The sequence below is a fragment of the Drosophila albomicans genome, chromosome X (genome assembly GCF_009650485.2).
Source record: "Drosophila albomicans strain 15112-1751.03 chromosome X, ASM965048v2, whole genome shotgun sequence".
Lineage (NCBI taxonomy): Eukaryota > Metazoa > Arthropoda > Insecta > Diptera > Drosophilidae > Drosophila > Drosophila albomicans.
Genome location: NC_047627.2, coordinates 16,729,937 through 16,756,947, shown reverse-complemented (window position 1 = coordinate 16,756,947; position 27,011 = coordinate 16,729,937). Strand labels below are relative to the sequence as shown.

Sequence of the window (27,011 nt, the reverse complement as noted above, 5' to 3'; positions counted from 1 at the left end):
GTTGCTCTTGGTAGTATATTTTTACAATAATACCACACTCTCCAGCTTTCATGGAAAATAGATAGTGGGTATATTTCGAACGTAAAAGTACATTGGTATATTTTTGTATTTTCTTGGTATTTTTAATAATAATACTCACTCTTTTCCGTTAAGGGTATTTTTTTAACGTAATGGTATATCGGTACGCTTTAGTATTGCCATGGAATATTCATTTGGTATATTTTTATAATAATACCGCACTCTTTCGCTTTTATGAAACATAGCGGGTATTTCACAGTCGACGCTAGCTTTCTTACTTGTATGTATATACATTATGTGCAGCAATTATATGGCAAATATATAAATACATATACATATATACTATATGTTATGTATTGGTATTCCCGTGTGTGCAACAAATGGCATTTTGACCCATTTGCCAAACAATTTTTGCAATTTGAAAGCGACTTTGTAAAAACTATTTTGTGAAATGCATCCATTTATCGAATTAAGTCTTTCCAAATAAAATATGTGTCCATATTTTGTAATTTATAATGCAAAAGCAATTCGTTCGATTGAATTGCACTCAACATACAATATCATTTTTGTATTGCATTTCTTTTTTATTTCGTTATTTTTTGTTGCATTGGGATTATATTAACAAGCAGCAACAGCGACAGCAACAACAATAAAATGCAGCACATTTATTATTTAAATTGCAACTTTGTCATGGCCATTAACTTGATAGATGCCAGGCACAGTTTAGTTGTGGCAACTATCAACTGACGAACCTACGCTAAATTATGTTGACATTTCAAAATGTACAAAATATGATCTCGATTCGTAAGCACAACTTATTTGTGAATTTGTGTCTGCATATCCTAGTTAACATATCCTTCGCTATTCATTTTGCCATGCAAAACACACTTAACGCACTCAACATTGACAGCGAATGACGATGAAGTCAACTTCAAGAGTGTTTCTTTTTATACACGCCACGCATAGAGTAGAGGGAAATATAAAGTTTGCTTTAGATTTTTGCCTCACCCAATTTCCACCCTTCAAATTAAAAAATTCAGAATAGCGAGCGTATATTTGAAGGAAGTGTAGTATTTTTGATTTCTGCAAATTTCAGCTAAATATTATAGAAGTTTTTTAAGAAAAAATTGTATAAAGCAAAAAAGAGCTGCTTTAGTTGACAGTCAGACATATTTTGTATTCTATAGTATATTGTGAATACAATATTATATCGATATACCAAATACAATTTTCGGTATATGTATGTTAGTATTTGTTCTGTATATTAATTCGATATAGTATATCGATATACCAAATACCTCTTTTGTTTTATTTTAGTATTTGTTTGGTATATTAATTTTGTATCTAATATTAGTATATCGATATACCAAATACAATCTTTGGTATATAATATATTAGTATTTGCTCTGCATATTAGTTCGATATAGTATATCGATATACCAAATACCTCTTTATTGTATTTTAGTATTTGTTTGGTATATTAATTTTGTATCGAATAGTAGTATATCGATATACCAAATACAATCTTCGGTATATTTTAGTATTTGTTCTGTATATTAATTTTGTATATAGTAATAGTATATCAATATACCAATTACAGTCTTGGTATATTTTAGTATATTGTTTCGGTATACTAATTTGGTATATGATAATTGTATATCGATATACCTAATACAGTCTTCGGTCTTTTCCAGTAGATTAATTTGGTATATTTTTAGAATAATACCACGCTATTTTGGTTCTATTGAACTTGGGTAGCGGATATATCATAGTCGAGTACCCTCAACTGTAAATTCCCTACCTCTATCTTTTTTTAATTGCAAAAGAAAATGCATGAATGTGTGTGCGTGTGTGTGTGCGTGCGTGTGTGTGTTGCGGAAGTTTGTTCACAAGGCAGAAACACAGGAGCATGAGTATCCTTATGCTTATGCAATGCTGGATGTATGTATGCAACATGCTTAGCAATTCGTAGCGCGTTTGCGAGCATACAGCTAAATATTTATGAGCACGAGCGACGACGACGAAAAAGAAAACGACAAGAAAACAAAATAAAAAGCGTATGAAACGAAATAAAATGCAATGAAATAAAATAGAAATAGAAAATAGTTGCAATCTACAAGGCAAATTTAAAGTTGCAGTCGCAGACAACATTCTCAAAGGATTTAAAAATACAACTCGTTAACGTCGTCGCTGTCACCTGTCTGTCTGTCTATCCGTCTGTCTGTCCGTCTGTCTGTCCGTCTGTCTCTCCGTCCCGCAAAGTTGACTCTGCGAGTTGGCCTTGTCTGCTCTGCTCGGTGCTCGCTGCTTCGTGCTAACGTTTTGTTGTTAAGCCATTGGAATTTATGGCGTTGTTTACACAAAAATTGCATTCGCCTTGCAGTTGAGTAAACACACGACTTTTGCAAAAAAAAAAAAAAAAGGAGAAGGCGGGCCAACGATGGCGACGGCGACGGCGACAGCGAAAGGAAAGCAAAAGAAAAGCATAGGAAAAGCATACAAAAACAATTTGGCAAGTCAAATTGAAATGACTGCATTTCAGATAGAAAGAGTTTCTCAGCTTCCACTTCTACTTCAGCTGCTACTGCTGCTGCTTCTTCTTCTGCTGGAGGCGCCCTTAATGAATGCCAATTACTGCTGAAGCAGCCCTGCAACTCGATTATGTTGCAAGCGGCAATTTCAATAACGAGCAACTTCTCACTGCGCTGAGCTGCGCTGCTCTGCTCTGCATAAGGTGCAACTTCACTTTTTACTTTCTTATTTTTTTGGGCCCTGCATCTGGCAGTTTGCTTAATTAAAATCAATGTGCGGCCAAGAAGTAATCCGAGTAGTGGGAGTAGACAACGTACGACGCCGCGTATACGCAATGTGTATTAATTAATGCGACTTGCGAGTTGCAACTTGCAACACAAGACGTCACACACACACGCACATATAAATTTCTAATGGCCAGATAGCAATTATGTGAGTGTGTAGCATGAAGACACGACCCAAATGCGCATTGCCATAGAGCAGAGCAGAAAGGGAGAGAGAGAGAGAGAGAGAGAGAAGGAAGTGCGGACAATATGTGGCATGTGGCATGTAGCTGTCATTTGACGCATAAACAACGAAATTGCATTTAGGCCGTAAACTGAGCTAAAAAGCGTCCACATTTCTCCTCTCTCTATATCTTCGCCTGCTCTCTATTCCCCAAAGAGAGACAACGAGACAACAAGACAGCGACAGCGACAGCGCCAAAGACAAAACCTCGACAAACTAATTAGAAATTGAGATCAAAGTTGTAATCGGATTTGCGAGCAAATGAAATTACAAGACAAGGCATGTTAATAAAAGGTAGCCAAAGCATAAATACAAGCATCATAATTTGTCATACAACGAACGACAGCAGACGGCAGACGACAGACAACAGACGGCTGGCTGTGGCAGCAACTGGCAGCCTGGCAAATGGCGAGAACACGCAAGGCAATCATAAAATGTGCTTTTTGGGTTACCTTAATGTGATTGTCAGGCCACATGTAAGCAATGAAAGCAGTCGATTAACACCAGCACACACACACACACACACACACACAGACAACTTGTAAATGTGTGTGTACGTTAAGGTCATATAAAGTATACGCCGTGTGTTGCGGCTGGCGACAAAAGCGGCCAACGCAAAGGTCCGTTTAACTTAACGTTTCCCACGCGAGCAACAACAGCAACACACACACACAGACACACACACAAAGCGAGTGTCGCACACACCTGGCCAAATGAATGAGGAGTGAATGAATGAGTGAATGAGCAAGTAAATGTGGGCATGAATGTGCGGCAATGTGCGAGCGAAAAATATATATACATATTTATTTGTGAATGCCATCGGGAAGTTGTTTTCTTATTTTGCGAGAGAGTTCTAAAAGCATTCCAAGTTGCGGCCAAGCGCTCTTAAAGTTGCTGCCATGAATTGATGTTGCCCCAGAGTAACATAAAGTATGCCACACACACAACAGCACAACAGAAAACAGCTGGCCACAAGAATACGACACAAATTGTGAGCTAGTTAATATTTGAAAAACCAAGCCAAGTTGCAAGCGCAATGACTTGAAATCGATGCAATGCGATGCGTGCAACCGACGACGACATCGACACAGCTAAATGCTTCACTAAATTGATTATACGCCCCGTGGCGCTAATTGGCAATATAGTGTGTGAGCAAGATGTGTCGCTGTGTAAGGGAGAGAATTGCAGGTGCCCCTTAATGATGCAGGAAATGAGTTAATGCGCGCCCCGTCGTCCTGTGTCGAGTGTCCAGTGTTGGCAGCTCAGTGAAGCGAACGCTGAACGCTGAACGCTGCTTGTGGTCTGGCATGCAAAGCATACGGGACAAGCTAGAGATGGAGATTGGGGATTGGAGTTGGAGATGGAAGGCAAGAACAACTGTGGCAGATGTTGGACGAGCGAGCATTGTCGCCAATGTCATTATACGAAGCGCGCACTAATCAGCTTATCATTATTACAATGACCACGCTACGCCACGCCATGGAGCATGGGCAAGGGCAATAAAAATGCTTGTAGATGTTAGCCTAAGCGCATTAGGATAGTTCCAAGACCGCAGAGACAGAGACAGAGAGAGTGAGAGTGAGAGAGAGACTTAGCGTAGAACAAATGGTAGCGAAATGACAGCCAGACGTAAAAATAAATCAATTAAAAGATTTGCGCAGCCAAAAGCAAAGCTAATTAGCAAAAGCAAGGCTAAGCTGCTGTAGGGGGAGGGGAGGAGGGATAGCATGGAGGGAGGGGGGCATGGCTGGTCAAGCATATTGTGATGCCATTATCAGCGTATCATTAATTTAATGCGTCGCACATTAATTGCGGGCATTGCGCATACGCAGCGTTGTTCTCGCAGATAAGCAGCATAATGACCATCATAATATAATGCCAACAACATCTACTTCTTCTCATCCTCTCATCCTCTCGTGTTCGACAGGCAGCACAGCGAATCCGGATGCGAAGCGACTCTACGACGATCTGCTAAGCAACTACAATAAATTGGTGCGTCCGGTGGTCAATGTCACGGACGCTTTGACCGTGCGCATCAAATTGAAGCTATCCCAACTGATTGATGTCAATCTAAAGAATCAAATAATGACCACAAACCTGTGGGTGGAGCAATCGTGGTACGATTACAAACTCAAATGGGAGCCCAAAGAGTATGGTGGCGTCGAAATGCTACACGTGCCCTCCGACCACATTTGGCGTCCCGACATTGTCCTCTACAACAAGTGAGTGCTCACATTCGTATATAAAACATGTATACATACTTCTATTTGCATGCAAATACACTTTCAGCGCCGATGGCAACTTTGAGGTGACGCTGGCCACAAAGGCGACACTCAACTACACTGGACGCGTCGAGTGGCGACCGCCGGCCATCTACAAGAGCTCCTGCGAAATTGATGTCGAATACTTTCCGTTTGACGAGCAAACATGCGTCATGAAGTTCGGCAGCTGGACATACGATGGATTCCAGGTACGTAACATCATCAGCTATACGAGTACAACAACTTCACTTCAATTCACTTCACTTCACTTGACTTGGACACAAAAGCCAGTTTTTGGGGCTCATCCTGTGACTTCAAGTTCAAGTCGTCGTTATGTATAGCAGTACACTCTCTGCTACTTGGCTAGCACTTGGCTACGTTCCATTCAGTTGCGCTCACTTGATTGTACTTTCACCAAATGATGCACGAAATCGACAACAAATTGGCACTGCCAAAAGTTGCCGCTTTCCTTCTCTTTCTCCTTCCCCTTCTACTTCTCCTTCGTCTGCTATTGGCAACAAAAAGTAAAGTACAAGAAGCACAAAACGTCGCTTCCTTCAAATGTCAAGCGACATCAATTGATTTGGCCAACGTTTTATTTTCTTTGCTTGGCCCATTTATTCACTCGTTACTCGAACGCATTTCCCTTTCAATTTCTTCTTTAAGTTGTGCAAAATAATTTCTTGATTTCTTTTTAATTGAGCATCATTTTTATTTATATATTTGTTTTTCACTTTTGCTTAATTATTCAATTGTTGTGGAAGACACTCAGTGTCATCAGACAAACAACATTGCAAACCTCAAAAAGTATACATAAATGTGTTAAACAGCGTAATAAGTGATGGCTGTGTCAACATCATTATGGTTTTTGTAGTTAAACAACGAGGACGTTGAACTTTATTTGATAAATGTTATTATTAATTAGTTAATATTTGTGGTACTATTGCTATTATTTAAAGTATTATTTAAAAATTGAATTTATAAACTTTCTAATTTTCTTTTTTCTTTTTCTTGTAGATTTGTGTCTTTAATAATATCTCAATTATATAGATAAATATTAATTTATAGTTACTATTTCGTATTAATAATAAATTATTTGTAATTTTTGTATTTTTTCCATTTTATATATTTATTATTGATTTTAATTAATTTAATTTATAAAGCTGATCTACATTCAATTAATAAAATATTTATGAATTTTTCAAGTTTCGTTTTTATTTTACCAAAGCAGTTAAATTAATAAAAGCATTTCAAGCCTTTTTCCGTTTCCACAAGTCGCTTAGTAGCGCCATCTATGGTCTACTGCCGCAATGAATAAGAAATATGCATTTGCGTTGCATACTTTGAGGATCACCCTAAGTAGCCTTAAAATTTTAAATTGGCGCGCCGAGCCGATGCAAAAAAAAACTTCAGTTCTTGTAGCATACTTTAGGGCTGCAGCAATTATAATCGCTATTACGATAGATGGCGCCATTAATTACGCAAGTAACTTGCTGTATTTCTACTTGCTACTGATTTATGTTCACCTGGTATTTCACCCGGTGAGATGGAACTTTTCTACAGTTCTTGGTAGCAGCGACGGGACAACAACAACAATTAGAACATATTGTTGTAATATTGATGTTGTTGTAGCTATTGTTGTTTACTTGAAGCCGCGAACGCTTAGAAAGTGCCAAATCATTATTTGAAATACCAGGTAAACAGAAATCAGCAGCAAGTGATTGCATTTAAAATTCAATATTGTTCCTATTTTTAAAATTTAACAGATAAGCTTCTTTCGGTTACTTTGAAATTTCAAATTTAAACTTGGCGCTACAAAAATTTCATTTTTATAGCATACTTTGAGGGTGCAATAAGAGCCGTTTTTTGAAAATTGGTTATATCTCGGCCATATCCTGCCGCATTTTCAAAGGACACACATTATTCGTACCACAAGGACGAACTCTATCGAACGGTATGAACAAAATATGGGTTCGTCTAAAGATCCAAGACTTGTAATTTTCCAGAGGGTAATATCAAGATAACTCAAGAACCACAAGGACGATATCAATGTCCTTTAGCATGATGATAGGCCATACCAAGTGGAATGGTTTGACATAGGATTTGCAAGGATCAGACAGGATGTGGCAAAATTGTTCGTTATTTTTCGTAGGCATTTACCTTTGCTCCTGTCAGGACTTATCTTCATTCTAGTGTGTCAATCGGTTTGTCGTAGATAGATTAATATTCATGCCAAAGGACATCACGATAGTCCTTCGAATGACCGAGGTACAGTGGAATTTTTGTAATTTGAACCCCCTTTCCAAATCTTTTAAAAAAATGTGAATGTAATAGGAATATTCTTAAAATCCTTGAATGTCAATCGATAGAACAAGCTATCCTGATTACAAAAAGTTATGTTCTAACAAGATCCTGGTGGATTTAGTAGAGATATGGCAAACAATAATAATAACAAAAATTATTTTTTAATTTTAACAGATTCGCTTTATTGTGAGTTGATTTAAAATTTAAAATTGGCACGCCTCTTCAGTTTTTGTAGCATACTTTAAGGGTGCATCAATTTACACACATCCCCATTACGATAGATGGCGCCACTAATTACGCAAATGACTTGCTGTATTTCTGCTTGCTACTGATTTATGTTCGCCTGGTACTTCACCTGCTAATTTGAGAATTTTCTGCAGTTCGTGACGACATCGACTGAACAACAACAACAAATTATTATTAATAGTTTTTGCTGTAATTATTAATGTTGTTGTAGCTTTTGTTGTTGCTGTTGTTGTCTACTATAAGCCTCGAACGCTTAAAAAGTCACAAGTCATTATATGAAATACCAGGAGAACATAAATCAGCAGCAGGTTGATGCTTTGATAATTCAATATCGTTCGTTATTTCAAAATTTAACAGATAAGCTTCTTTCGGTTACTTTGAAATTTCAAATTTGAAATTGGCGCTACAAAAATTTCATCTTTATAGCATACTTTGAGGGTGCAATAAGAGACGTTTTTTGAAAATTGGTTATATCTCGGTCATATCCTGCCACATTTCCAAAGGACACATATTGATAAGATCGCAAGGACTAATTCTATCGAATGGCATCTCGTTTGGAAATCTGAGAGGATCTATGACTTGTAATTGTTTATTCTCAGGGCCTAAGAATGTCTTCAAAACGACGTACGATTTAAAGGTTCTTTGGCAGGATGACAGTCCTTATCAATAGACTCTGTTTGACAGAGACAGGATGCGACTGAGATATAAGCTATTTTATGATTACCAAAAACTCATTTCAACTTTGCTGTCTGCACGAAGTTCGTCCTTCTTGCCAATCCTTACGCCAATCAATTTTTATTTATTAGAGCGTTCCTTGTGCCAAAGGACACCATGATTGTCCTGCAGCAAATAAAGCTGAAATACTTCGCTGCTGCTGCAAACAGTTAAATTAAATTAACAACTACTAACTCACCATTTCGAGGATATTGTTTATCTTTTTTAAAACTTACCCAATCCAAAAAGTTATACTTACTTTTCTTGCTTTATTTATAGTTCTTAGCTTTTTTATACTCTAGTTACCGTTATAGTGTATATGAGTATATTATTGTCTTTTAAAATGATGCACTCAACAATATTTCAATCCTTGTCCTCGATATTTTTATAACTTGAAAACAAAGACGATTTGCGATACTCGAAAACTCGAAATGTGTTAAATTATTTATGGGGATATTAATAAGGATTATTATTTTATACTTTAATGTGTCTCTCTAGCACGTTTAATCTTTTGATCTGCGCTGTGATTTTTCAATGAGTGCGGCGCATAAAAATAAATGTATGTCAGCTGCAACACCCTTGAGATTGATACCAAATGAACTTGGCTGTTGCAGCTAATCAAAAAGTAGATGTCTATTTGATGGGGTCGGAAAGGCCATCAAGTCATTTGGCAATAAAAGAAAACAGAGTACGGGTATATGCACGTAGGCATAGTCTAAAGAGAGAGAGAGAGAGACTGGGAGAGAGAGAGAGCGAAGTGTGTTGTGTGTTTGGCATAGAAATCAGCGTATTATCGGATTGTATATTATATTATATATGAGGTACAGGGAAGCTGATTGTTGTCGCGCTGGCGCTGCTGTGTGTTATTTGCACTTGGACAAATTGTGTTGTTGACGTGTTTGTGTGCGAAGGAAGAGTCACAGCAGGCAGGTCCTGCGGCTGCTTTAGTGGCCATAAACCGAAATTTGCTCATAATTCGTGGTGCTCGCATAGAAATTCTCACATTTTACGGCTGCCGCACACATAAAACTGTCTCTGGCGATTTGACAACATACACACACACACACAGACAGAGACACACACAAACAGTGAGAGACATAGAACAGGACATATGGGAGAGAAGCTTGGCACCCAAAGGACAATAAGGTTGCTTGACACCTGCCGGCAAATGACAATGACAAAGACACGGGCAACGGCAACGGCAACAGAAGCAGGCCTCGTAAACTTTGCCAGATGGTTAACGAAGGGTACAGAAGTAAGGACGGGGGAAGGGGCAACTGCAGTTGTGGCATGCAGCATACAGCATACAGCATGCGGCAAAAGCGGCTTAGCAACCCAGCCCAGACCAGCCCAGTGACTTGCCAGCTAATGAAGTGGCATTAGCACACTGTTCCTTGCGCCACTTACTCCGCAGTGCTTCAGCAACAGCTTCAGCTACCTTGCAGCTCAGCGTAAATGAGCCGACAAATGGCCCGTAGTCTCCCCCTTCCCCTCCCCCGTCCCCCTCATTTGCAACTGAGGTTAACCGCATGCGGTGCGCCTGGCATTGGGCCGCATAAAAAAACTCATTCAGCAGGTGCAATGAGAGACAGAGATGCGAGCACCTGTCGCTATTTTCTAGAGTCGTAATGTTGGCGCGGCTTTAATCAAATCTTGTTAGCATTCTCAAGCACATGCCACATTGTAGCAGCGACTCGCTATCGATGTATGTGTGAGTGCGAGTGTGTGTGTGTGTGTGTGTATGTGTGGGTCTTGCATCAGCTCAGTTATGCAATTCCCTCAGCTGAGACGAGAGCCAAGCAAATTGCACAAAGCTGATGCCGGGTAATGCAACATAGCTTGTCATTTGCATAGCTCACAAGAGATAGAGATAGAGATAGAGATAGAAAGAGAGAGAGACACCCATGCTATCACACACTCAGTCATTTGCCTGCAGCTGCTGAAGCCCAGCATCGAAATCAACCTGCTCCAAAGTCTCTTCTAATCAGTTTGTCCAGCCGCAAAAGGGCCGAAGGACTCTTCGACGACCCGCAATAAATTGCAAAGCTCAAAGAGCTGCTCAAGTCCTGAGCCTGAGCAGCCCGAGTAAGCCCCTCAAGTGCTGTAAAGCAGCAATCTCAATACGATGTTAAAGCCTGAACCTAACTGTTGCAGCCTAGGAGACCACCATAACATCGGCAAAGTGAAGCTGCAGCCAAGAATATTTATAAAGCCCAACTTTAAATTTATAGCTGAATAGTTGAGAGAAATACAACAAGAAAAAAACAAGAATTTTATAGTGATCGAAGCTAAGAATGTTTTTTTTTTAATAACAAAACTAAACACTCTTTAATAGTACAAAATTGTAATACTAGAAACAAATCTAAAATGTTTGCTTAATTTATTACTTTTTCAGTAACTATAACATGCAATTCAGAAACAATAATGGCTGAAATATTTGAATTTGAAACTTTGACATTTATTTTTTTAACTTTCATAAAGCATGCCTTGAAATCTCTTTCATTATATGTATTTACAACTACATTTATTTATTATTATTTACAAAAAAGCACACTCTGCTACTCCGACACTTTCTCTTGATGTTAGTTATGCTCTCACTATTACTCTCTCGATTTTTTTAAGCTTTGTACTTTCGAATGAATAATTTAGTTGTTTTGTCAGACAATTCATAATTGTATATGAATGTATATATACTTGTATATACGTATGTACTTGACACGTTTAAGAATTTGGTTTATTTTTATTTTAAATAATTTTAATTAAATTTGAATTTGAAATTTTGTTTCAAATAACAATATAATTTAACGAATTTTTTATATATATTTGAATTTGATTCTTATTTTCAGAATGTAATTTTTCCCATGAGATTAATTACATTTTTGTTCTAAGAATAAAAAATTGCCACATTGTTTACTCAAAACCCTTTTCAATCTCCCCCACAACTGCCTCAATCAAGTGTCTAGGCAACTGTGTGCAAAAGGTCTGCAGATTATCGAAATAAGTAGGTGATCGATTCAATTACTGTAATCAATCAAATAGCAGCCATCGTATAGTGCTATATTTACATGGCTGCTTAAAAATAGCATTCGCTATTACAGTGAAGCTTCTGCTGCGCAATAAAACAATGTCAAATTGATGTCGCAGACTGAACGCAGACGCTGTGAGTAATGAAGTTGCTGTGTAATGAAGTGATTGTGAAAATTTACCGTAGGGCAATCCAATACTCTCTCTCTCCCTCCCTCTCTGCGAGCTGGAAAGTAAGAGATATAAACACACACACACACACACAGCTGGCAGCTGGCACTAATTTGCTAAAAAGCCAACGCTCATTTAGTATTAAAAGGCGAGGCGCTAACAACATTTGACACGCTACGACATGCAACGACACGACGCGACACGACACGACAAGCACAAAGCACAAAACACAAAACACTGAGCACGTGGCTACTTGCCTTGATTATGCGTCTGTGTGTGTGTGTCTGTGTATGTAATTGTCATTGGCGGCAATTGTTTGTTGTAAATGTTGTTGTCGTCGCTTTCAACGCTTCATTCTTGGTGGACAGAGACAGCTTTCGAGCTGGAGAAAAGCGAGGGCATCTTTTGTGGTGTGCATATATCAACCGCAATAAGCGATATCAACAGAGCCATATCATAAAATATTTATAAAATCTCCTGGGGCAGAGCGACAGCCAAGACATACACACACACACATATATATATATAAGGTAAATGAGTGTGAGAAAAAGAGAGAGAACCAAAATGAGAATGAGAATGAGAGGAAGTCGCTACTTAAGCTGAATCAGTTGGAATGCTGCGTTGCATTGTGAAAGCACTTGCAATTGTCTGTCTCTCTCTTTCATTATCATTTATCTTGCCTCTCGCTCTGTGTCTCGCTCTACCTGCGTCTTGGCATCTTTCAATGTCGGAAATATTTCAGTAAATCGTAACTTCCTTATAGTGAAATTTCCGCTACCACTTAAAATAACAATTTCCGCTTCAGCAGTTTCAGTTACAGCTACAGAGCTACAGAGCTACACAGTTACATTTACAGTTATGTTGCAAGTGGCATGCTTGCACCTGCTACAACTCACCCACATCCTGTCTGATTATGCTTGGCTGTTGCTGTTCTTGTTGTTGTTGCTCTCGCCCGCTCATGTTGAAAGGCAACGAGCGTCGATTGCCTAATTTTATGTCGAGCAAGCAGCACACGCCTTCTCTCTCTCTATCTCTGTCTGTCTCTGTCTCTGTCTCGCTTGCTCACTCGCTACCTTTCACTTTCACTTTCACTCTCTCTCTCTCTTCCACAGCCTCTCTAGTTGTGTTCAAGTTCATAGGCTCAATTTTCACACTTGATTTTGCACAAAACGGCGTCATTGCGGCCACCTCGTCCCCTCCTCCCGTTGCCTCCTCCTCCTCCTCCTCCTACGCTTCCCTTCACAGCACTCATTCAAACGCCACTCAACTTGACTCGACTCGACTCGACCCAATTCGAACTCCCAGCATCGCCACTCACAAAATCGAATTAACGTCACTTTTCAAATTTCACGCTTTTCTCATCGCACACCTTTTGCAAGCAACACCTAAAAAGTGCCCTATACCCTCCCCTCCCCTCCCTCTATCGCTCTCTCTCTTTCTCTCTCTCTGTGTATCTGCCTCTCTCTCACTCGTTGTCTATGGCTTACTCTATGCAAGCTCATTGAGGCGTAAACAGACGTCGACGATGTGGAGGCCAACAAAAATCCCAAAACGAAAATCGTATCAAAAACCAAACGGGGAAAAATTATCATGCAGTTGCCGGTGTTCTCAGGCAACATCACTTGCACACACACACACACACACTCATACATACAAACTAACATACATTGCTAAGCCAACATATTGCATCCCAGCAGACAAAGAATTTCGTAAAGGTTAAACTTAAAATGCGATTGTTTAGCGTAAAAATGAAGTGAATATCTTTTACTTGGGTGATTCAAGTTAGTTTGTCATTATTCCATTTGAGATTTGATTAGATAATTATACTCTATTCAAATTATTTATAATAGTTTATCGTTTTTATATAAATGAATTAAAAGATTTAAAATAGAAATGAATCGAAAATCCAAAAAATAAAAGAAAAAATAAAACATTACATAAAGAAACTCAATAAAAAATGTGTTTACACCAACAAAGTGTTGCACTCTTCTAGACTCTCTCTGTTTCTCTCCCTTTCTCTCTTTAGCGATACTATCATTTGTTAGCTGAGATATCACACATTCTTATAAAAACATTCACATTAAATTACAAATGTATTCTTGAATTTCCACACATGCAGCAATCAACATCGTATTTACCTCATTGATAATGCATTACGAGCACTCCTGGCAGGTTGTTCTGCAACTCACTTTCGCTACAATATCACAATGAAAGAAACAAAACAAATGAAAAACATTGAGGAAATTATTACAGTTGAAAAATGTGTGTATTCATTTCATTTTAAACTGGAATTTTTGCTTGTACAGATGCTTCACTTAATAAAGTTGAATAAAAAGCAGAAATCCAATATTAATCCTTTACAAAAGAGAACTGAACTACTAGAAATTGGTATAAAAACAATATAGCATATGTATATCAATAAAAGTTACGAATATGTTATAATAAAATCAAAATACATAGGGGTCACATAAAAAGAAGCATACTTTTATGGGCATATTGCAGTATGAAGTGTTCCTCTCTTTTTTTAGGCTTTTCAAGAGTGTATTGACGAAATGAAACGAAAATTAAATGAAAAATAAATAAAGCACATTTGCGCACAAAAGAAATATAAACAAATAAAGACCCCTACACGATAGAAAACAATTAAATTTCAATATTATTATTACTATTCAATAATATCAATTCTTCATAGAGGATCCCAATGGAGTTATGTTAACATTCATTTTCTTTACTTCTGATATTATAGTAAGTTTTTTATTGTTTGTACAGCTTCTTAAACTAATGAATATAAATAAGAAAGAAAGCTATAGTCAAGTGTGCGCGACTGTGAGATACCCGTTACCCATTTTGAATAAAAGAAAACAGTCTAGATTTATTCTTAGGAGTTAACACCACTTTTTTTTTTGTAATTGACAAGGAATGGAGGTAGATGAATGAAAATGTGGTATGTTGAGAAATATATATTTAAAAGTTTAACAAATAATTTATCATAAAAAAGAAAACAAAACGATATAACTCCCGCAATGAGACGTGTTTCACTGTCAGGCTTCTGCTTTCTTGGTGTAAATTTGAACCTACTGAGTGGAAAAAATGTCTTAATCTAAATCATTTGTCAATGTGAACTTTTAAACAAAAAAGTCAAAATATTACTGAAAATGAGGCCAGTTTCATGTCATCTAAAAATCGCCCAACCAATTTAAGAATAAATACGAATGACATTCTCTGCGTATTCTAGGCCTAAAGATTTGTTCGAAATTTCAAGCGAAAATGTTAAGACATTTGAAAAGTTTGAAGCAAGGAAAAGTAAATAAATATAATATTAAAAATTTCTTTAAAAAAAAATACAATATTTAACTTCAACTTAGGGCAGCGAAATTGCTGCGAAGTCGTTGAGCGGAATAGACAAAATTGTATAACTCAATTTTGTTGTTATGCATGGAATACTAATGAAGAAATGTTTGTTTTAATATATAATATTTTAGTGAAGAACTTTTCAATGATTATTTGATGCATACGAATATCGACTTATAAAGTGAATATTGCAGTTAACATTTATTGTCTTTGGTCGAGCGTAAAGTGGCAGCTGCCAATCGCTGGCAGAGCAACTAGCAACGTGCAACTGGCAACTGGCAACTTGCAACTGGCAACTTGCAACTGGCAGTCAGCTGAATGCGAATAACATGAGGCAGCTGTTTGGCTGTCTAGCTGTGTGTCGATGCCTGTTTCACTGTTTCACAGTGACTGTGCCTGTGCCTGTGCCTCGGTCTGAGTGTGTGTCTGGCATGCCAATTGCAGCGTTGTCCTGTGCCACATCCTGTAGCATGCAGCATGCATCCTCACCCAACCCGAGCATTGTCAGCTGCAGCTGCAGATGCCGTCGTGTTGTCGAACATCGACAGAGCTCAAACTGAAATTGAAGTGCTAACTTGGCTGGCTTAGCTTCCTACTTCGTCTTCCATTTGCCAGCGGAAGCGAGAAGCGAGTAAGGGAAGGGGGAGGGGGCGTGCGTTAGCCATGCCCACTTTGTGCATTCCTCTTCTTTTTTCTTGGTACAGCTCAATTATGTGCGCTGTCAACGTTTTTGTAGTCCTGTAATTGTCTAATCACTCACTCACCTACTTTATCTCACAACATTATCTCTCTCTCTCTCACTCACTGTATGTGCGTCTCTTTCGCAGGTGGATCTGCGTCACATCGATGAACTGAACGGCACCAATGTGGTCGAAGTGGGCGTGGATCTGTCCGAGTTCTATACGTCCGTTGAATGGGATATACTTGAAGTTCCTGCAGTGCGGTAAGTTTTCAATGCTACTTGCAACAGCAACAACACTAAGAACAACAACACGAACTAGAGCAGACGACAAGTACTGCAAATGTGAACATGCAAGCAACAACAACAACAACAAGAGCTTGGCAGCTGCTTTGGCAACTTTTGGCCGCTGTCACAAAACACAAACACAAATCTTTCGAATGTCAGAGCATTTTGCACAGGTCAAGGATGCCAACAGGACATCAACAGCAGCACGGAGGGAAGCTGTTGATGAGCTGCAACGAGGATGAGAGGGAGGCGTGGCAAGTGGGCGTCACGTGCCCCTTTTAGTTTACCGCCAATATTTACACTTGTACATGAGGCGTCGTCTGTCTCTCTGCTCTCGTTGCTTTCCCCTCCTCTCCTCCCACCACCACACACTCTGCCTCTCCCCTATATATATTTTTTTAGAGCCTCTCCCCCGCGCTGCTCCGCGCGCTCAACAGTCGCAAATCGCAAGTCTTTCGAGTCGGCGAAAAGTTTTTAAATTAAAAAACTTTGGCGCCGGCTGCCAAAGGAACAGCAGCAGCTTCTCTGCCCAGGATTGTGAGTGTGCGAGTGTGTGTGTGTGTGTGTGTTTGTGCGAAAACAACATCAGCCTGAAGACTGAAGAGGCTGTTGTTTAATTGCCACGCCCCTTGTTGCCACTACCTGCACGACTCGACACGATGTTGCACACGCTTGTGTGCACACATTAGCACATCTTAGACACACACACACACACACACACTCACTCCAAGGGGGAGGCTGACTCTAATGCGTTTAGCCCAAGACAAAAGCAAAATTTTCAAAGAGTTTTGCGCCCTTCGCTCGGTGCCAAAAAAGTTGGACTGCCTTTGAAGTGGGCGGCGGAGTGTGATGGCAACTTAATAAGCAACAGACACACACTCAAACATACACACACACTCACACACACAGAGCTATCTACACACGGACAGACACCGCTGCTTGCGAAGCGATTATCAAACAGATTCAATACACAAGCGCACACACAAGCTCAAGCTAGTGTGTGCAAAGTCTGTTAACTATAATGCGCATTACGGCTTCCTTCCTGCCTCGTCCTGCCTCGTCCTGCCTGCCTTCAAGGCACTTTCAAATTGTCAAGGTCAAGACCTTTCAATTATTGACTTTAAAACACGAAAACTGCAAGCAAACTATTTACAAAACTGCAGCACGCAATTCTTATGCTAATAAGCAAGTGTATTAACTAACTAAATAATCTAAATGTTATATAGAAGGAACTGAATTTTCAATTAGCTAAGCTAAATTGAAGACAAATTAAATTTAAAATGTAGATAACAATATCTAATCGAACTTTAAGATTTTCTGTGTTTATAAGTTGATCAGGTTTTTAAAAATACCCATTTAGCATGTTCCTAAATGGCTTTTCTTTAATTTAATCTGTTAAAGTTAAAACAAGTCTGAAAGCTTTAGTGTGCTCGACTGTGAGAAATTTTTAATAAGGGCAAAACAGTGCGGTATTATTCTTAAAATATACCAAACAAATATACCGCAAAAGTGCTAAAATATACCGAAAGCAATGTTTGGTATAGTGATATATTACTTATATTATATACGAGTATATTAATTCAAAATATAGCATAAAATACTTAACATACCAGATGAGAAGATGATCTTTTAGTCTCAGAGACCTAGGAGCTCATACGAACACACAGACAGACAGACGGACATGACTATATCGCCTCGGCTGTAGACGCTGATCAAGAATATATATATATACTTTATAGCGTCGCACATACATAGCTGCTTCTGCCTGTTACCCTTTTATAAAAATCGATATTTTTGTTACTTAAATTCTTTAAGTAAAAATTTCATTGCTTTCTAACAAAATCTAAAAGACTTAATCAAATGAATTAGTGATGAAGAAAAGCAAATTTTAACTTTTGAGTAAATTTGCTTCTGGTACTATGTAAAATTACAATGTGCAATGAATTACTATAAACGTTGTCATGACAATAAGAAAAAAAGTAAGAAAGCTACAGTCGAGTCTACTCGACTGTGAGATACCCGTTACCCATTTTGAATAAAAGCAATATATTTTGCGGTATTATTCTTAGAATATACCAAATATACTACAAAAATACTAAAAATATACCAAATGGTATATGTGGTATATCGATATAGTACCGCATTCAAAATATACCATAGACGGCACAATATACCAGATTGTCGGCCAAAGCAACTAAGACCCCTAATAAGTAGGCGTTTTTGCCCATACAAAAGTATTTCTTTAATAACTTCCACAATTTTTATTTGAACGCAACCAAAGTAGGAATCATAACTACTATAGTAATTATTGTATATACCAAAATTCGTAACTTAAGCTTCAAATTTGGTATTCGATTTTTTTGATTTTCGGAGGCGGAAGTGGGCGTGGCAAAAATTTGAAACAAACTTGATCTGCGTGCAAACATAACAAATGCTGTCGAAAAAAAAATTATAGCTCTATCTCTTAGAGTCTCTGAGACCTAGGTGTTCATACGGACAGACGGACAGACGGACAGACGGACATGGCTATATCGTCTCGGCTGTTGACGCTGATCAAGAATACATATATACTTTATAGCGTCGCACATAGCTGCTTCTGCCTGTTACCCTTTTATAAAAATCAATATTTTTGTTACTTAAATTATTTAAGTAAAAATTATTTGTGCTCTTGTATACTATTTCATTGCTTTCTAACAAAATCTAATCAAATGAAATAGTCATAAAGAAAAACAAATTTTAACTTTTGAGTAAATTTGCTTCTGGTACTATGCAAAATTACAATGTGCAATGAATTACTATAAACGTTGTCATGACAATAAAAGAAAAAAGTGAAGTATTTATTAAAATGTTGTACAACGCTTTTTAAAATTTATGTACATATTAATCAAATTAGAATCTAAATATCGAGAATATATATATACATATATATATATATATATATATATATATATATATATATATATATATATATATATTACTATTTATTTTGTGATTTTGATTTTGTGCTGTCAGTTTAATAGAAAAGAATTAAAAAATATATTAATATTATTACAATTAAAGTTTAAGCACAGCATTTAAAGCTCTATCCAAAAATGTGCAATACTTTAAAACAATTTTTAGCACAGCTGCTAACAAAACTAACTAACTAACGACAATTTTCATTTGTGAAATGAACTTAATGCGATTGCGAAACCTGTGCAAAGACGTGAACCGCTCGCATGCTTGAAAGCCAAAGCATTTGCATTAATTAAGGCATTATCTGTTGAGCTGCGACAGTTTGAGTTGGCAATTTAATTACAAATACTTTATAAAAATTAAGCCAAATGAAAATGGGGAAAATGTGGAAAATGGGAAAAGAGAATGCGAATGCGAATGAGAAAAAGTGGGCAAAGTTTTATGCAATTTGTTTGAAGGGTTTCCTCGCATTTCCATATTGAGGCCAAAGACATCATCAACGTTTCTAAGGCTGCGCGCTGAAAAATTGCAGACAATTTGCAGATTACCTGCCTCACTTCTTGCTGTCTCGCTCACTCTCTCTCTCTGCACTGTCTGTCTCCCTCGTTTTCAGTCATTAAATCCTGTGTGTTTGTGTGTGCTTATGACCATGGCCCATACAGAAATTTGATTACATTTGCGACGCTTTTACAATATTTTCGTTTCGTTTCACTTTTGTTGTTGTTCTTGTTGTTGTTGTTGTTATTGTTACCTCAACCATTTATCCAGTTGAACACCTTGATTTAGTCACCCGCCATTTTCCCGCCTTCGTGCCTTCCTGCCTCCCAAATCCTTGCCGCCCATCTCGTGCGTCTTTTATGTGCGCAACTTTTTAAGATTTGCGTTCGCATTTGGCCCGCGGGCAACGCAACTGAAATGAAATTTAAGAGCAAAACAAAAGTTCCAGCTCAAAATGCCATAAAAAAAACGAAGCCAAAAAAAAACACACACACACATACACACACACACAGCAACAGCAAAAAGAGAGAGAGAGCAGAAATTGGCGACAAAACGCGCAACCAACAAAACACTGGCAGCGCCCAGCTAACGATTGTTTCTGCCTTGCCGATTGTTGTTGTTGCTGGTTGTTGGTTGCTGATTGTTGTTGTTGCCACTGGTTGTTGCTACCTTCGTCGTCGTTGTTGTTGTTGTCGTTGGCACGCGCGCCAGCCACAAACATGTCGCGACGCACGTCGCCGTTTCGGGTGTCCGTGAAAGTGTTGTTTATGCCCCAGGAGCACAAAGGACGAAACACACACACACGCACACACACTCTTACATATGGCCATAATAAAACTCAAGCAAAAAGTGCTCACCTGCTGCGTGCGTAGTGCAAAAGTGCAGGCGGCAAGCAGCATTTGTAGCATTTGTAGCATTTGCCACTTGCCACTTGCCACCAAAACTAAAGATGAGCCCAACACAATACACAAACACGCACGCAAACCTCACACACACACACACTCCCACTCACACACATAGGACAATAAATAAAGTCACTAAAATAGAGAGCATAAACTGTAGCACATATACTGCATAAAATACCAGCTAAAATACTGCATAAAGTTGCTTATACTTATGCCACTTTCTATCAAAAAAGTAGAAGCTGATTCCATTAAGTATACGCAAAGTTGATCAAATATATCGATCGATATTCTGTTTAAAATTCAAACTTATCATTTGTAGGCGTGTAACTATGTTTGATTAGGTGTGCAAAGCTCCTAAAGTATACATAAAGTTGCTCGCATATTACGTATACGTAGCAATTATTCAGCGTATTATTATGTATGACTGATCACAACGTTAATTGAGATTTCTCATAGGCTGGCATTATCATTTAAAGGCTTAGAATAGCTAGAATCAATTGGCATCAAGTATTCATTTTCAGAATAACAGGCGTATACTTGATATGTATTACTGATGGTATGCGTATACTTGATGTGACAGCTGCATTGATTTATTCATCAGTCGACAAGGAATTTTTTGATTCAAATAACTATTTTGAAGAGAATTTTCTACAAATATCACATAACATTTTTGCAAAGCATACCATTAGATTTTATTACGTATACGTAATAAGAAGAGCATACGTATACTTGATGCAGCAGCTCCATCGATCTAGTTTTATTTATCAGCTTACTAAATATTTTACTAGATATGACAGAATACGAAATACCAATAAACTGAAGAACTTATTTAAATACGTAAAATGAGATTTCATTAAGTATACGCATTTGCAATAGCTTACGTATACTTGATGCTGCATTGATCTAGTCCTATTCATCAGACTAATACTCTGTATTATTTTGCAGAAATATTTTAAAAATTTTTGATAAAATTTGTGCAGTTTGCAGAGAACATTTTCATTACGTATACGTAATAATCATAATAGTAGACGAATACTTAATATATCGCTATACAGCTTTGCTTATTACTCTTTAGGATATGGGTCTTTAGTCTTAATCTATTACTGGATATTGCTTGCAATATTGTACAGAGTATTTCATGAACTATTGATAATAAATTTAAATAACTTTTATTACGTATACGTACCAAAAATAAGCAAAATTATGCTTCATACTGTTGATCTAATTATGTTCAGGATTTTAGTTATATTACTAAACCTTTTATGAGTAATTATGCAATGTATTTCATAAAAAAAAGCCGAAGGCCTCTGCACCCAGTGCTTTAGAAATACGTTAGTGTAATTTTAACTATATCTAAGGTAAATAAAGAAATATGTAGTATATATATTTCATAAAATACTTTGCATAATACCCAATAGAAGGGTAATTATTTGTGTATAAATTAAGTTATTCTTATTTCACAACAACTTAGATATTCACCGCAATTGTTTTCATTTTACCATCTCTAACACGTATGTGTATTATGGCCACCTCTAGTGGCAAATAGACACGCACTTGCCCGCAAGCTATTTTAGATTTAGAGTTGCGTGCAACAACAGCAACGGACAATAAATCAGCGCAGTAACTTTGGCCAAACTAACATCTTCCGCCCGGAGCTCCGGAGCTCGGAGGGGGGAAAAGATAAAGAGCTAAAGAGAAAGAGATAGTTGCATACTTACCAACAAATCGAAAAGCTCCTGCCGCGCGACCTCTGCACTTGCTTCAAACAAGTTGATGTCGTCCCTCGTTTTTGTTGTTTGGGGGAAAAGAAGATGAGAAAACTATGCGTTAATTTTATGGCTTTGTGATTCCAATTGTTGTCTCGTTGCGACCTCTGCTCAGGTGTCCCGTCTCAGCAATTGTATCTCAATAAGCTGAAAGGTGACACTTTGCCAGGCAGCAGATTCACATGCTGATACCCTGTAATGAAGAGAAGAGATACGAGAAAAATAGTTAGAAATATTGATTGAGCTTATAAACTATATAAATGCACTTCTGCACAACAAAATAATTATAATTGTTTGTTACTAGCTACAATTCAAATAGAAATATAACACATAATTTAGCATACTTTTTCAGTATAAGCCAGATTGCAATAGAAATAATATAATTTCTGATACACTCCAATATATTAATGTTCAAGGCTCTGGTTCCACATCACCAAAATTTAAGTTTTTCTCGTTTTTTTTTGTTCATATGTTTGAAATGTCAAATAAATCCCATAAGAAAAAAACTCATTATATCGGCCTCCATTTTTACATTTATTTTAGAGAGGTAAAATCGAAACAAAGCTCAACACACTGATTTTTCTAAATCATTCAGCTTTAATTTCTCGATGATTTTCATAACTTACTTTTTTATTTAATTTTGGGCAGTTTTTTTACGTCAACGCGGTCACACTCAAAATTTACCGTTGCCCAATTGTTGTCTAGTCGGAAGCAGTAAAACGAGACCCGAGTGACAACACATAAATTGGAAGTGTGCCTTAAATGCATTTCATTTCATGACTGGACTCAATTTATATAAAAAAAAAAGAAATAATTGGGCATAATAAAAATATTATTATAATAATCAGAAATAATAATTACTAATTACCCGAATTTATTGATATTTAAGTTCGGTTAAATGTACGTTAAATATATTTCTTTTACAACTATAGTAGAAATATAAAACAAAGTAATATAAATTATTATTTTCCCAAAAATATAATTAATATTTAAATGAGTAGGAAAGTTGCTAACTAGCTTGGCATTGCTGATTATCGTGCACATCAAATGTGCAGGGTATTCACTTATCTTATGTGTTCCTTTTAATACCCGCCACAAATATGTTAGTAGGGTATTATAAACCTGTTTGTGTTGGTTGACAATCTGGTATATTTTGCACTCTATGGTATATTTTGAATGTAGGATGTACTAAATATAGTATACAGTATATGCCAAATATAAGTTTTGATATATGTTCAATATTCTTGTGGTATATTTAAAAATGTATACCGTACTCTTTTGCTTTTATTCGAAAATGGGTAGCGAGTATCTCACAGTTGAGCACACTCAGTGTTTTCCGTGCAACAACGACGATCCGTCTCGCTGACTGTCTGTCAATCAGCTTCTGATTGCAGTGCTCTGGCTGCCTAACTGAAAAGGGACAACACACAAGTCTGTACGTACGTGGCCCCCTCCCGTCTCACCACCACCCACTGAACAGCCACGCCCCTGTGCTCAGCAGTCGGTGCTACACGTGGGCGACTCAGTTAATTTAACTGTCGATGTTGATGCGCATTAAAGTGAATATGAAGGGCAAAGGCGAACGAGGCGAACGAGGCGAACGAGGGAAAGAAGTCGCTGCGATTGCCACAGCTTCATGGCAAAATTGCGCTACGTGCTGTGAATTGTGTTGCAGCATTTTAGGCGCAGCCTCCAACAGCTGCAGACAATGAAGGGACGCAACGCCTACGACGTCTCCAACTACTGCATCGCTCGCTAAAGGGAAAAAAGCCGCAGTAACGTCCGCCTCTGGTTTGTGTCACGCACTTGTGGCATAATTTACTGAAGACTGCGGCACACACACACACACACACACACACCCAACACACATACATGTATAGAAAGATACACGTGGCAACGGCTGTCAACTTTTTAATTCCTGTCAATGACTTGAGCCCCGTTTTGCGCTGCTTTTGGCCTGCTTAAGCATTTTTGTTCTTGTCTCCCGTTACGCTCTCTTCTCATGTGTAGCATGTGGCTTGATGCTTGGGGACGGCATGTGGCGGCGGCATGTGGCATGTGGCATGCTTCAAGTAATGCCACAAATGTATTCGTTTTGTGTGTGTTTTTTGGCCTTGTCATGGGGTTAGTCATTATGAACAGTTAAGCATCCAATTGGTTACCAGCCAACAACCTACAACAACCAACTACAACAACAACCAGCCACAACAACAATAGCAAACAAGCAGCAGCAACAATTCTACAAGTCAAACGTTGTCTCTGTCTCTGGCTTTGGGGGATTGACTCCTTCGACTTCGACTTCGACTACGACTTCGAAACCAACTTCAACATCGACTTCCGCTCTTCATTTGTCCTGCCGGCAATTAAGGATAGCATTAAGCATGAAATCAGCGATGGCATAAAGTACCAGTATCAGCGATAGTATAAACAACAAGCACAAACAACATAAAAGAGACGTAAACACAGGCATCTAATCGAAAACATTAGTGAGAGCAACGACATAAAAGTATATTATCATAGATATTATTCTAAATTAGCATTATAAATATTGTATTTCATTCAGTTTAAATTGCATTTCCTTAAATTGAATTTAACTTTGAAATAAACAATTATTTTAATGCTTGGCGATAGTATTTGCGATAATATAAACGATAGCCAGTCTTAGACTAACGCATTCAGCATTCAAAATTGAAATTTATTCAGTGTTTCAATAACGTCTCGAATGCAATTAGTAGCAATAATATTGCGGCCAAAAAACATCTGCCAAAAATGTGTGGGGCGCATAGGCATATCAATAGTATTGACATTGTGCCAAGTATTGACAAAAAAATGATTGCCACTGAACAGTTTTGGTTGAGTTCTTAGACTAATCAATTACTATATGAAAATGCACTGAGTGCATTTCAAATTGGGTTGATTGATAACTAACTAAAAAAATTTATCGCCACAGTTTTGCCTTATATTACTATCGACATGACTATCGATAGTCTGGCTTCAACTTTCAGCGCTTCTTAGTGACATTTATGCAGTCTTAACAAAGTTTACCGTGTGCGCACTGTGAATGCCAATGCCTCAACATTTATTGAGTTGTGCGTTGTGCTTTTCACCCACAATTCATCTCTCTCTCTCTTTCCCTTGCTCTCTCTCTGTATCTGCTCCCCCTGCGGCTGTTTTTGTCTAATTGCCGCAGTGCGGCTTGCGTTGCGTTTCGTTTCGTTGCGTTGCGTTGCGTCGCACAAAATCAACATGCCGAGCACATGCACAGCACCCTTAACTTTTCCACCCTTCAAAGAACTTATCGACAGACACTTTTACTTTCACTCTTACTTTCACTTTCACTCTCACTCTCACTTCCAGTTTCACTCTCACTTTCAGTTTCAGTTTGAGTCTCACTTTTGTTTGATGGCTTGATTACAGGACTTTGCCATCGATGCGCCTGATCGATTAAAACCATAATTAGTCAACTTTGAAGTGAGCCAAAACCTTAACCTTCCCTTCCCTTCCCTTTCCCCCTTCGTTTGTAATTTCCATTCGATGAATCCGAGAGCGCATCGAGTTCCTTAGTAAAGTTATTAAAATTCTATTACTTACGTCAAATGCTTGTGCCCATTGAATGACCAAACCCATCCCCCTTATTTTCCCCCCTCTATCGTTCCCCTTTAGTCCTTGCACTGATTTCTGACGAAATCGAAACAAAGCGACATAAAAAAGCAAGCAAAAATGAAATGAAAAAAAGATGAAGCGAAATAAAAGGAAAAACACTCAAAAAAGCAAGAGGCAAAGGCAAAAAAAGAAACGAAACGAGAACTTGGCATAAACTTGTGGAAATCAATCAAGCGTTAGGCTCAGACGACCAAAGGCGAGTGCTTACATACCGCCCCCCTCCGCAAGCCACCCCAACTGCTGTCTAGGCCGCCCTTCATTGGCTTAGTAGGTGGCAATGGCCGCCTAAGGGTCGCCGCCGCTTCGCTTTGAAAATGCCGCCGCCATCTCCGCCTCCGCCTCCGTCTCTGTCCCTGCTGCCTTTGGGATCCTTCGGCGTTTTGCGGCCATTTTATGTGGGATTCCTTTGTCTCCCTTTCCACGCTCTTGACTTTTTTGTATGTTGCCAATCATTTAGTATTTATGCGTTTTGTTCTTTGACTGTGTGTGTGTGTGTGTGTGTGTCACAGTGTTTGTGTGTGCTGCCAATCAGTGTTTCGGCCATTTCGGTCTGCCAACAGCTTTTGCTTTCGATTCGATTCGATTCGATACCATTCCCGAAATCAATTTCAACTGCAATTTCGCTGGGGGTTTTTCTAGTTTTTTTTAGTTTTTTTTGTGTTGTTGTGCGCTTGGATTTTAGATTTTCTGCCAGTTGGCAACTTTTCGACTGGACTTCACATTGACTGCGCGTGGAGGAGGCTGTGTTTTCATTACGCATACGCCGCTTGGTCCATGGGCATTGATGAATTGTTGCCATTGCCCTTTTTGCTGCCGCATGCCGCTAGTCAAATCAACTGTTATTGTTGCTGTTGTGCCTACGTGGCGCCACCGACGTCTCCGCCAACGACAACGACAACGACGACGACGACAACGACGGCGACGACGTGTCCAGACGTGCACAGACACGCGCTCGCATCCGCCTCCATGTGTGTTTGTGTGTGTGTGTGTGGTCCCAACAGCTGCCTACACTCCCCTCTCCTCGCCTCTTCCCACGCAGCTCCTTCAATGCCTCAATTCCCCCGTTGGCTCCAACTTGCTGCTTTACTGCTTGCTACTTGCTCCCTAGCTTCCTCTTTGTCCCTCTCCT

The 27,011-nt window shown here is 38.4% G+C and overlaps 1 protein-coding gene across 2 annotated transcripts in view; it reads left to right on the top strand.

Annotated features, from left to right (window-relative positions):
* Positions 1-27,011, top strand: part of LOC117577839 (acetylcholine receptor subunit alpha-like) — a 115,140-nt gene that overhangs the window by 72,025 nt on the left and 16,104 nt on the right. For both annotated transcript variants that reach the window (XM_052008516.1, XM_034262780.2), the window contains 3 exons: positions 4,985-5,279; positions 5,347-5,527; positions 15,956-16,071. In XM_052008516.1, the coding sequence (XP_051864476.1) occupies positions 4,985-5,279; positions 5,347-5,527; positions 15,956-16,071 (592 nt within the window). The remainder of the gene's footprint in view (positions 1-4,984; positions 5,280-5,346; positions 5,528-15,955; positions 16,072-27,011) is intronic.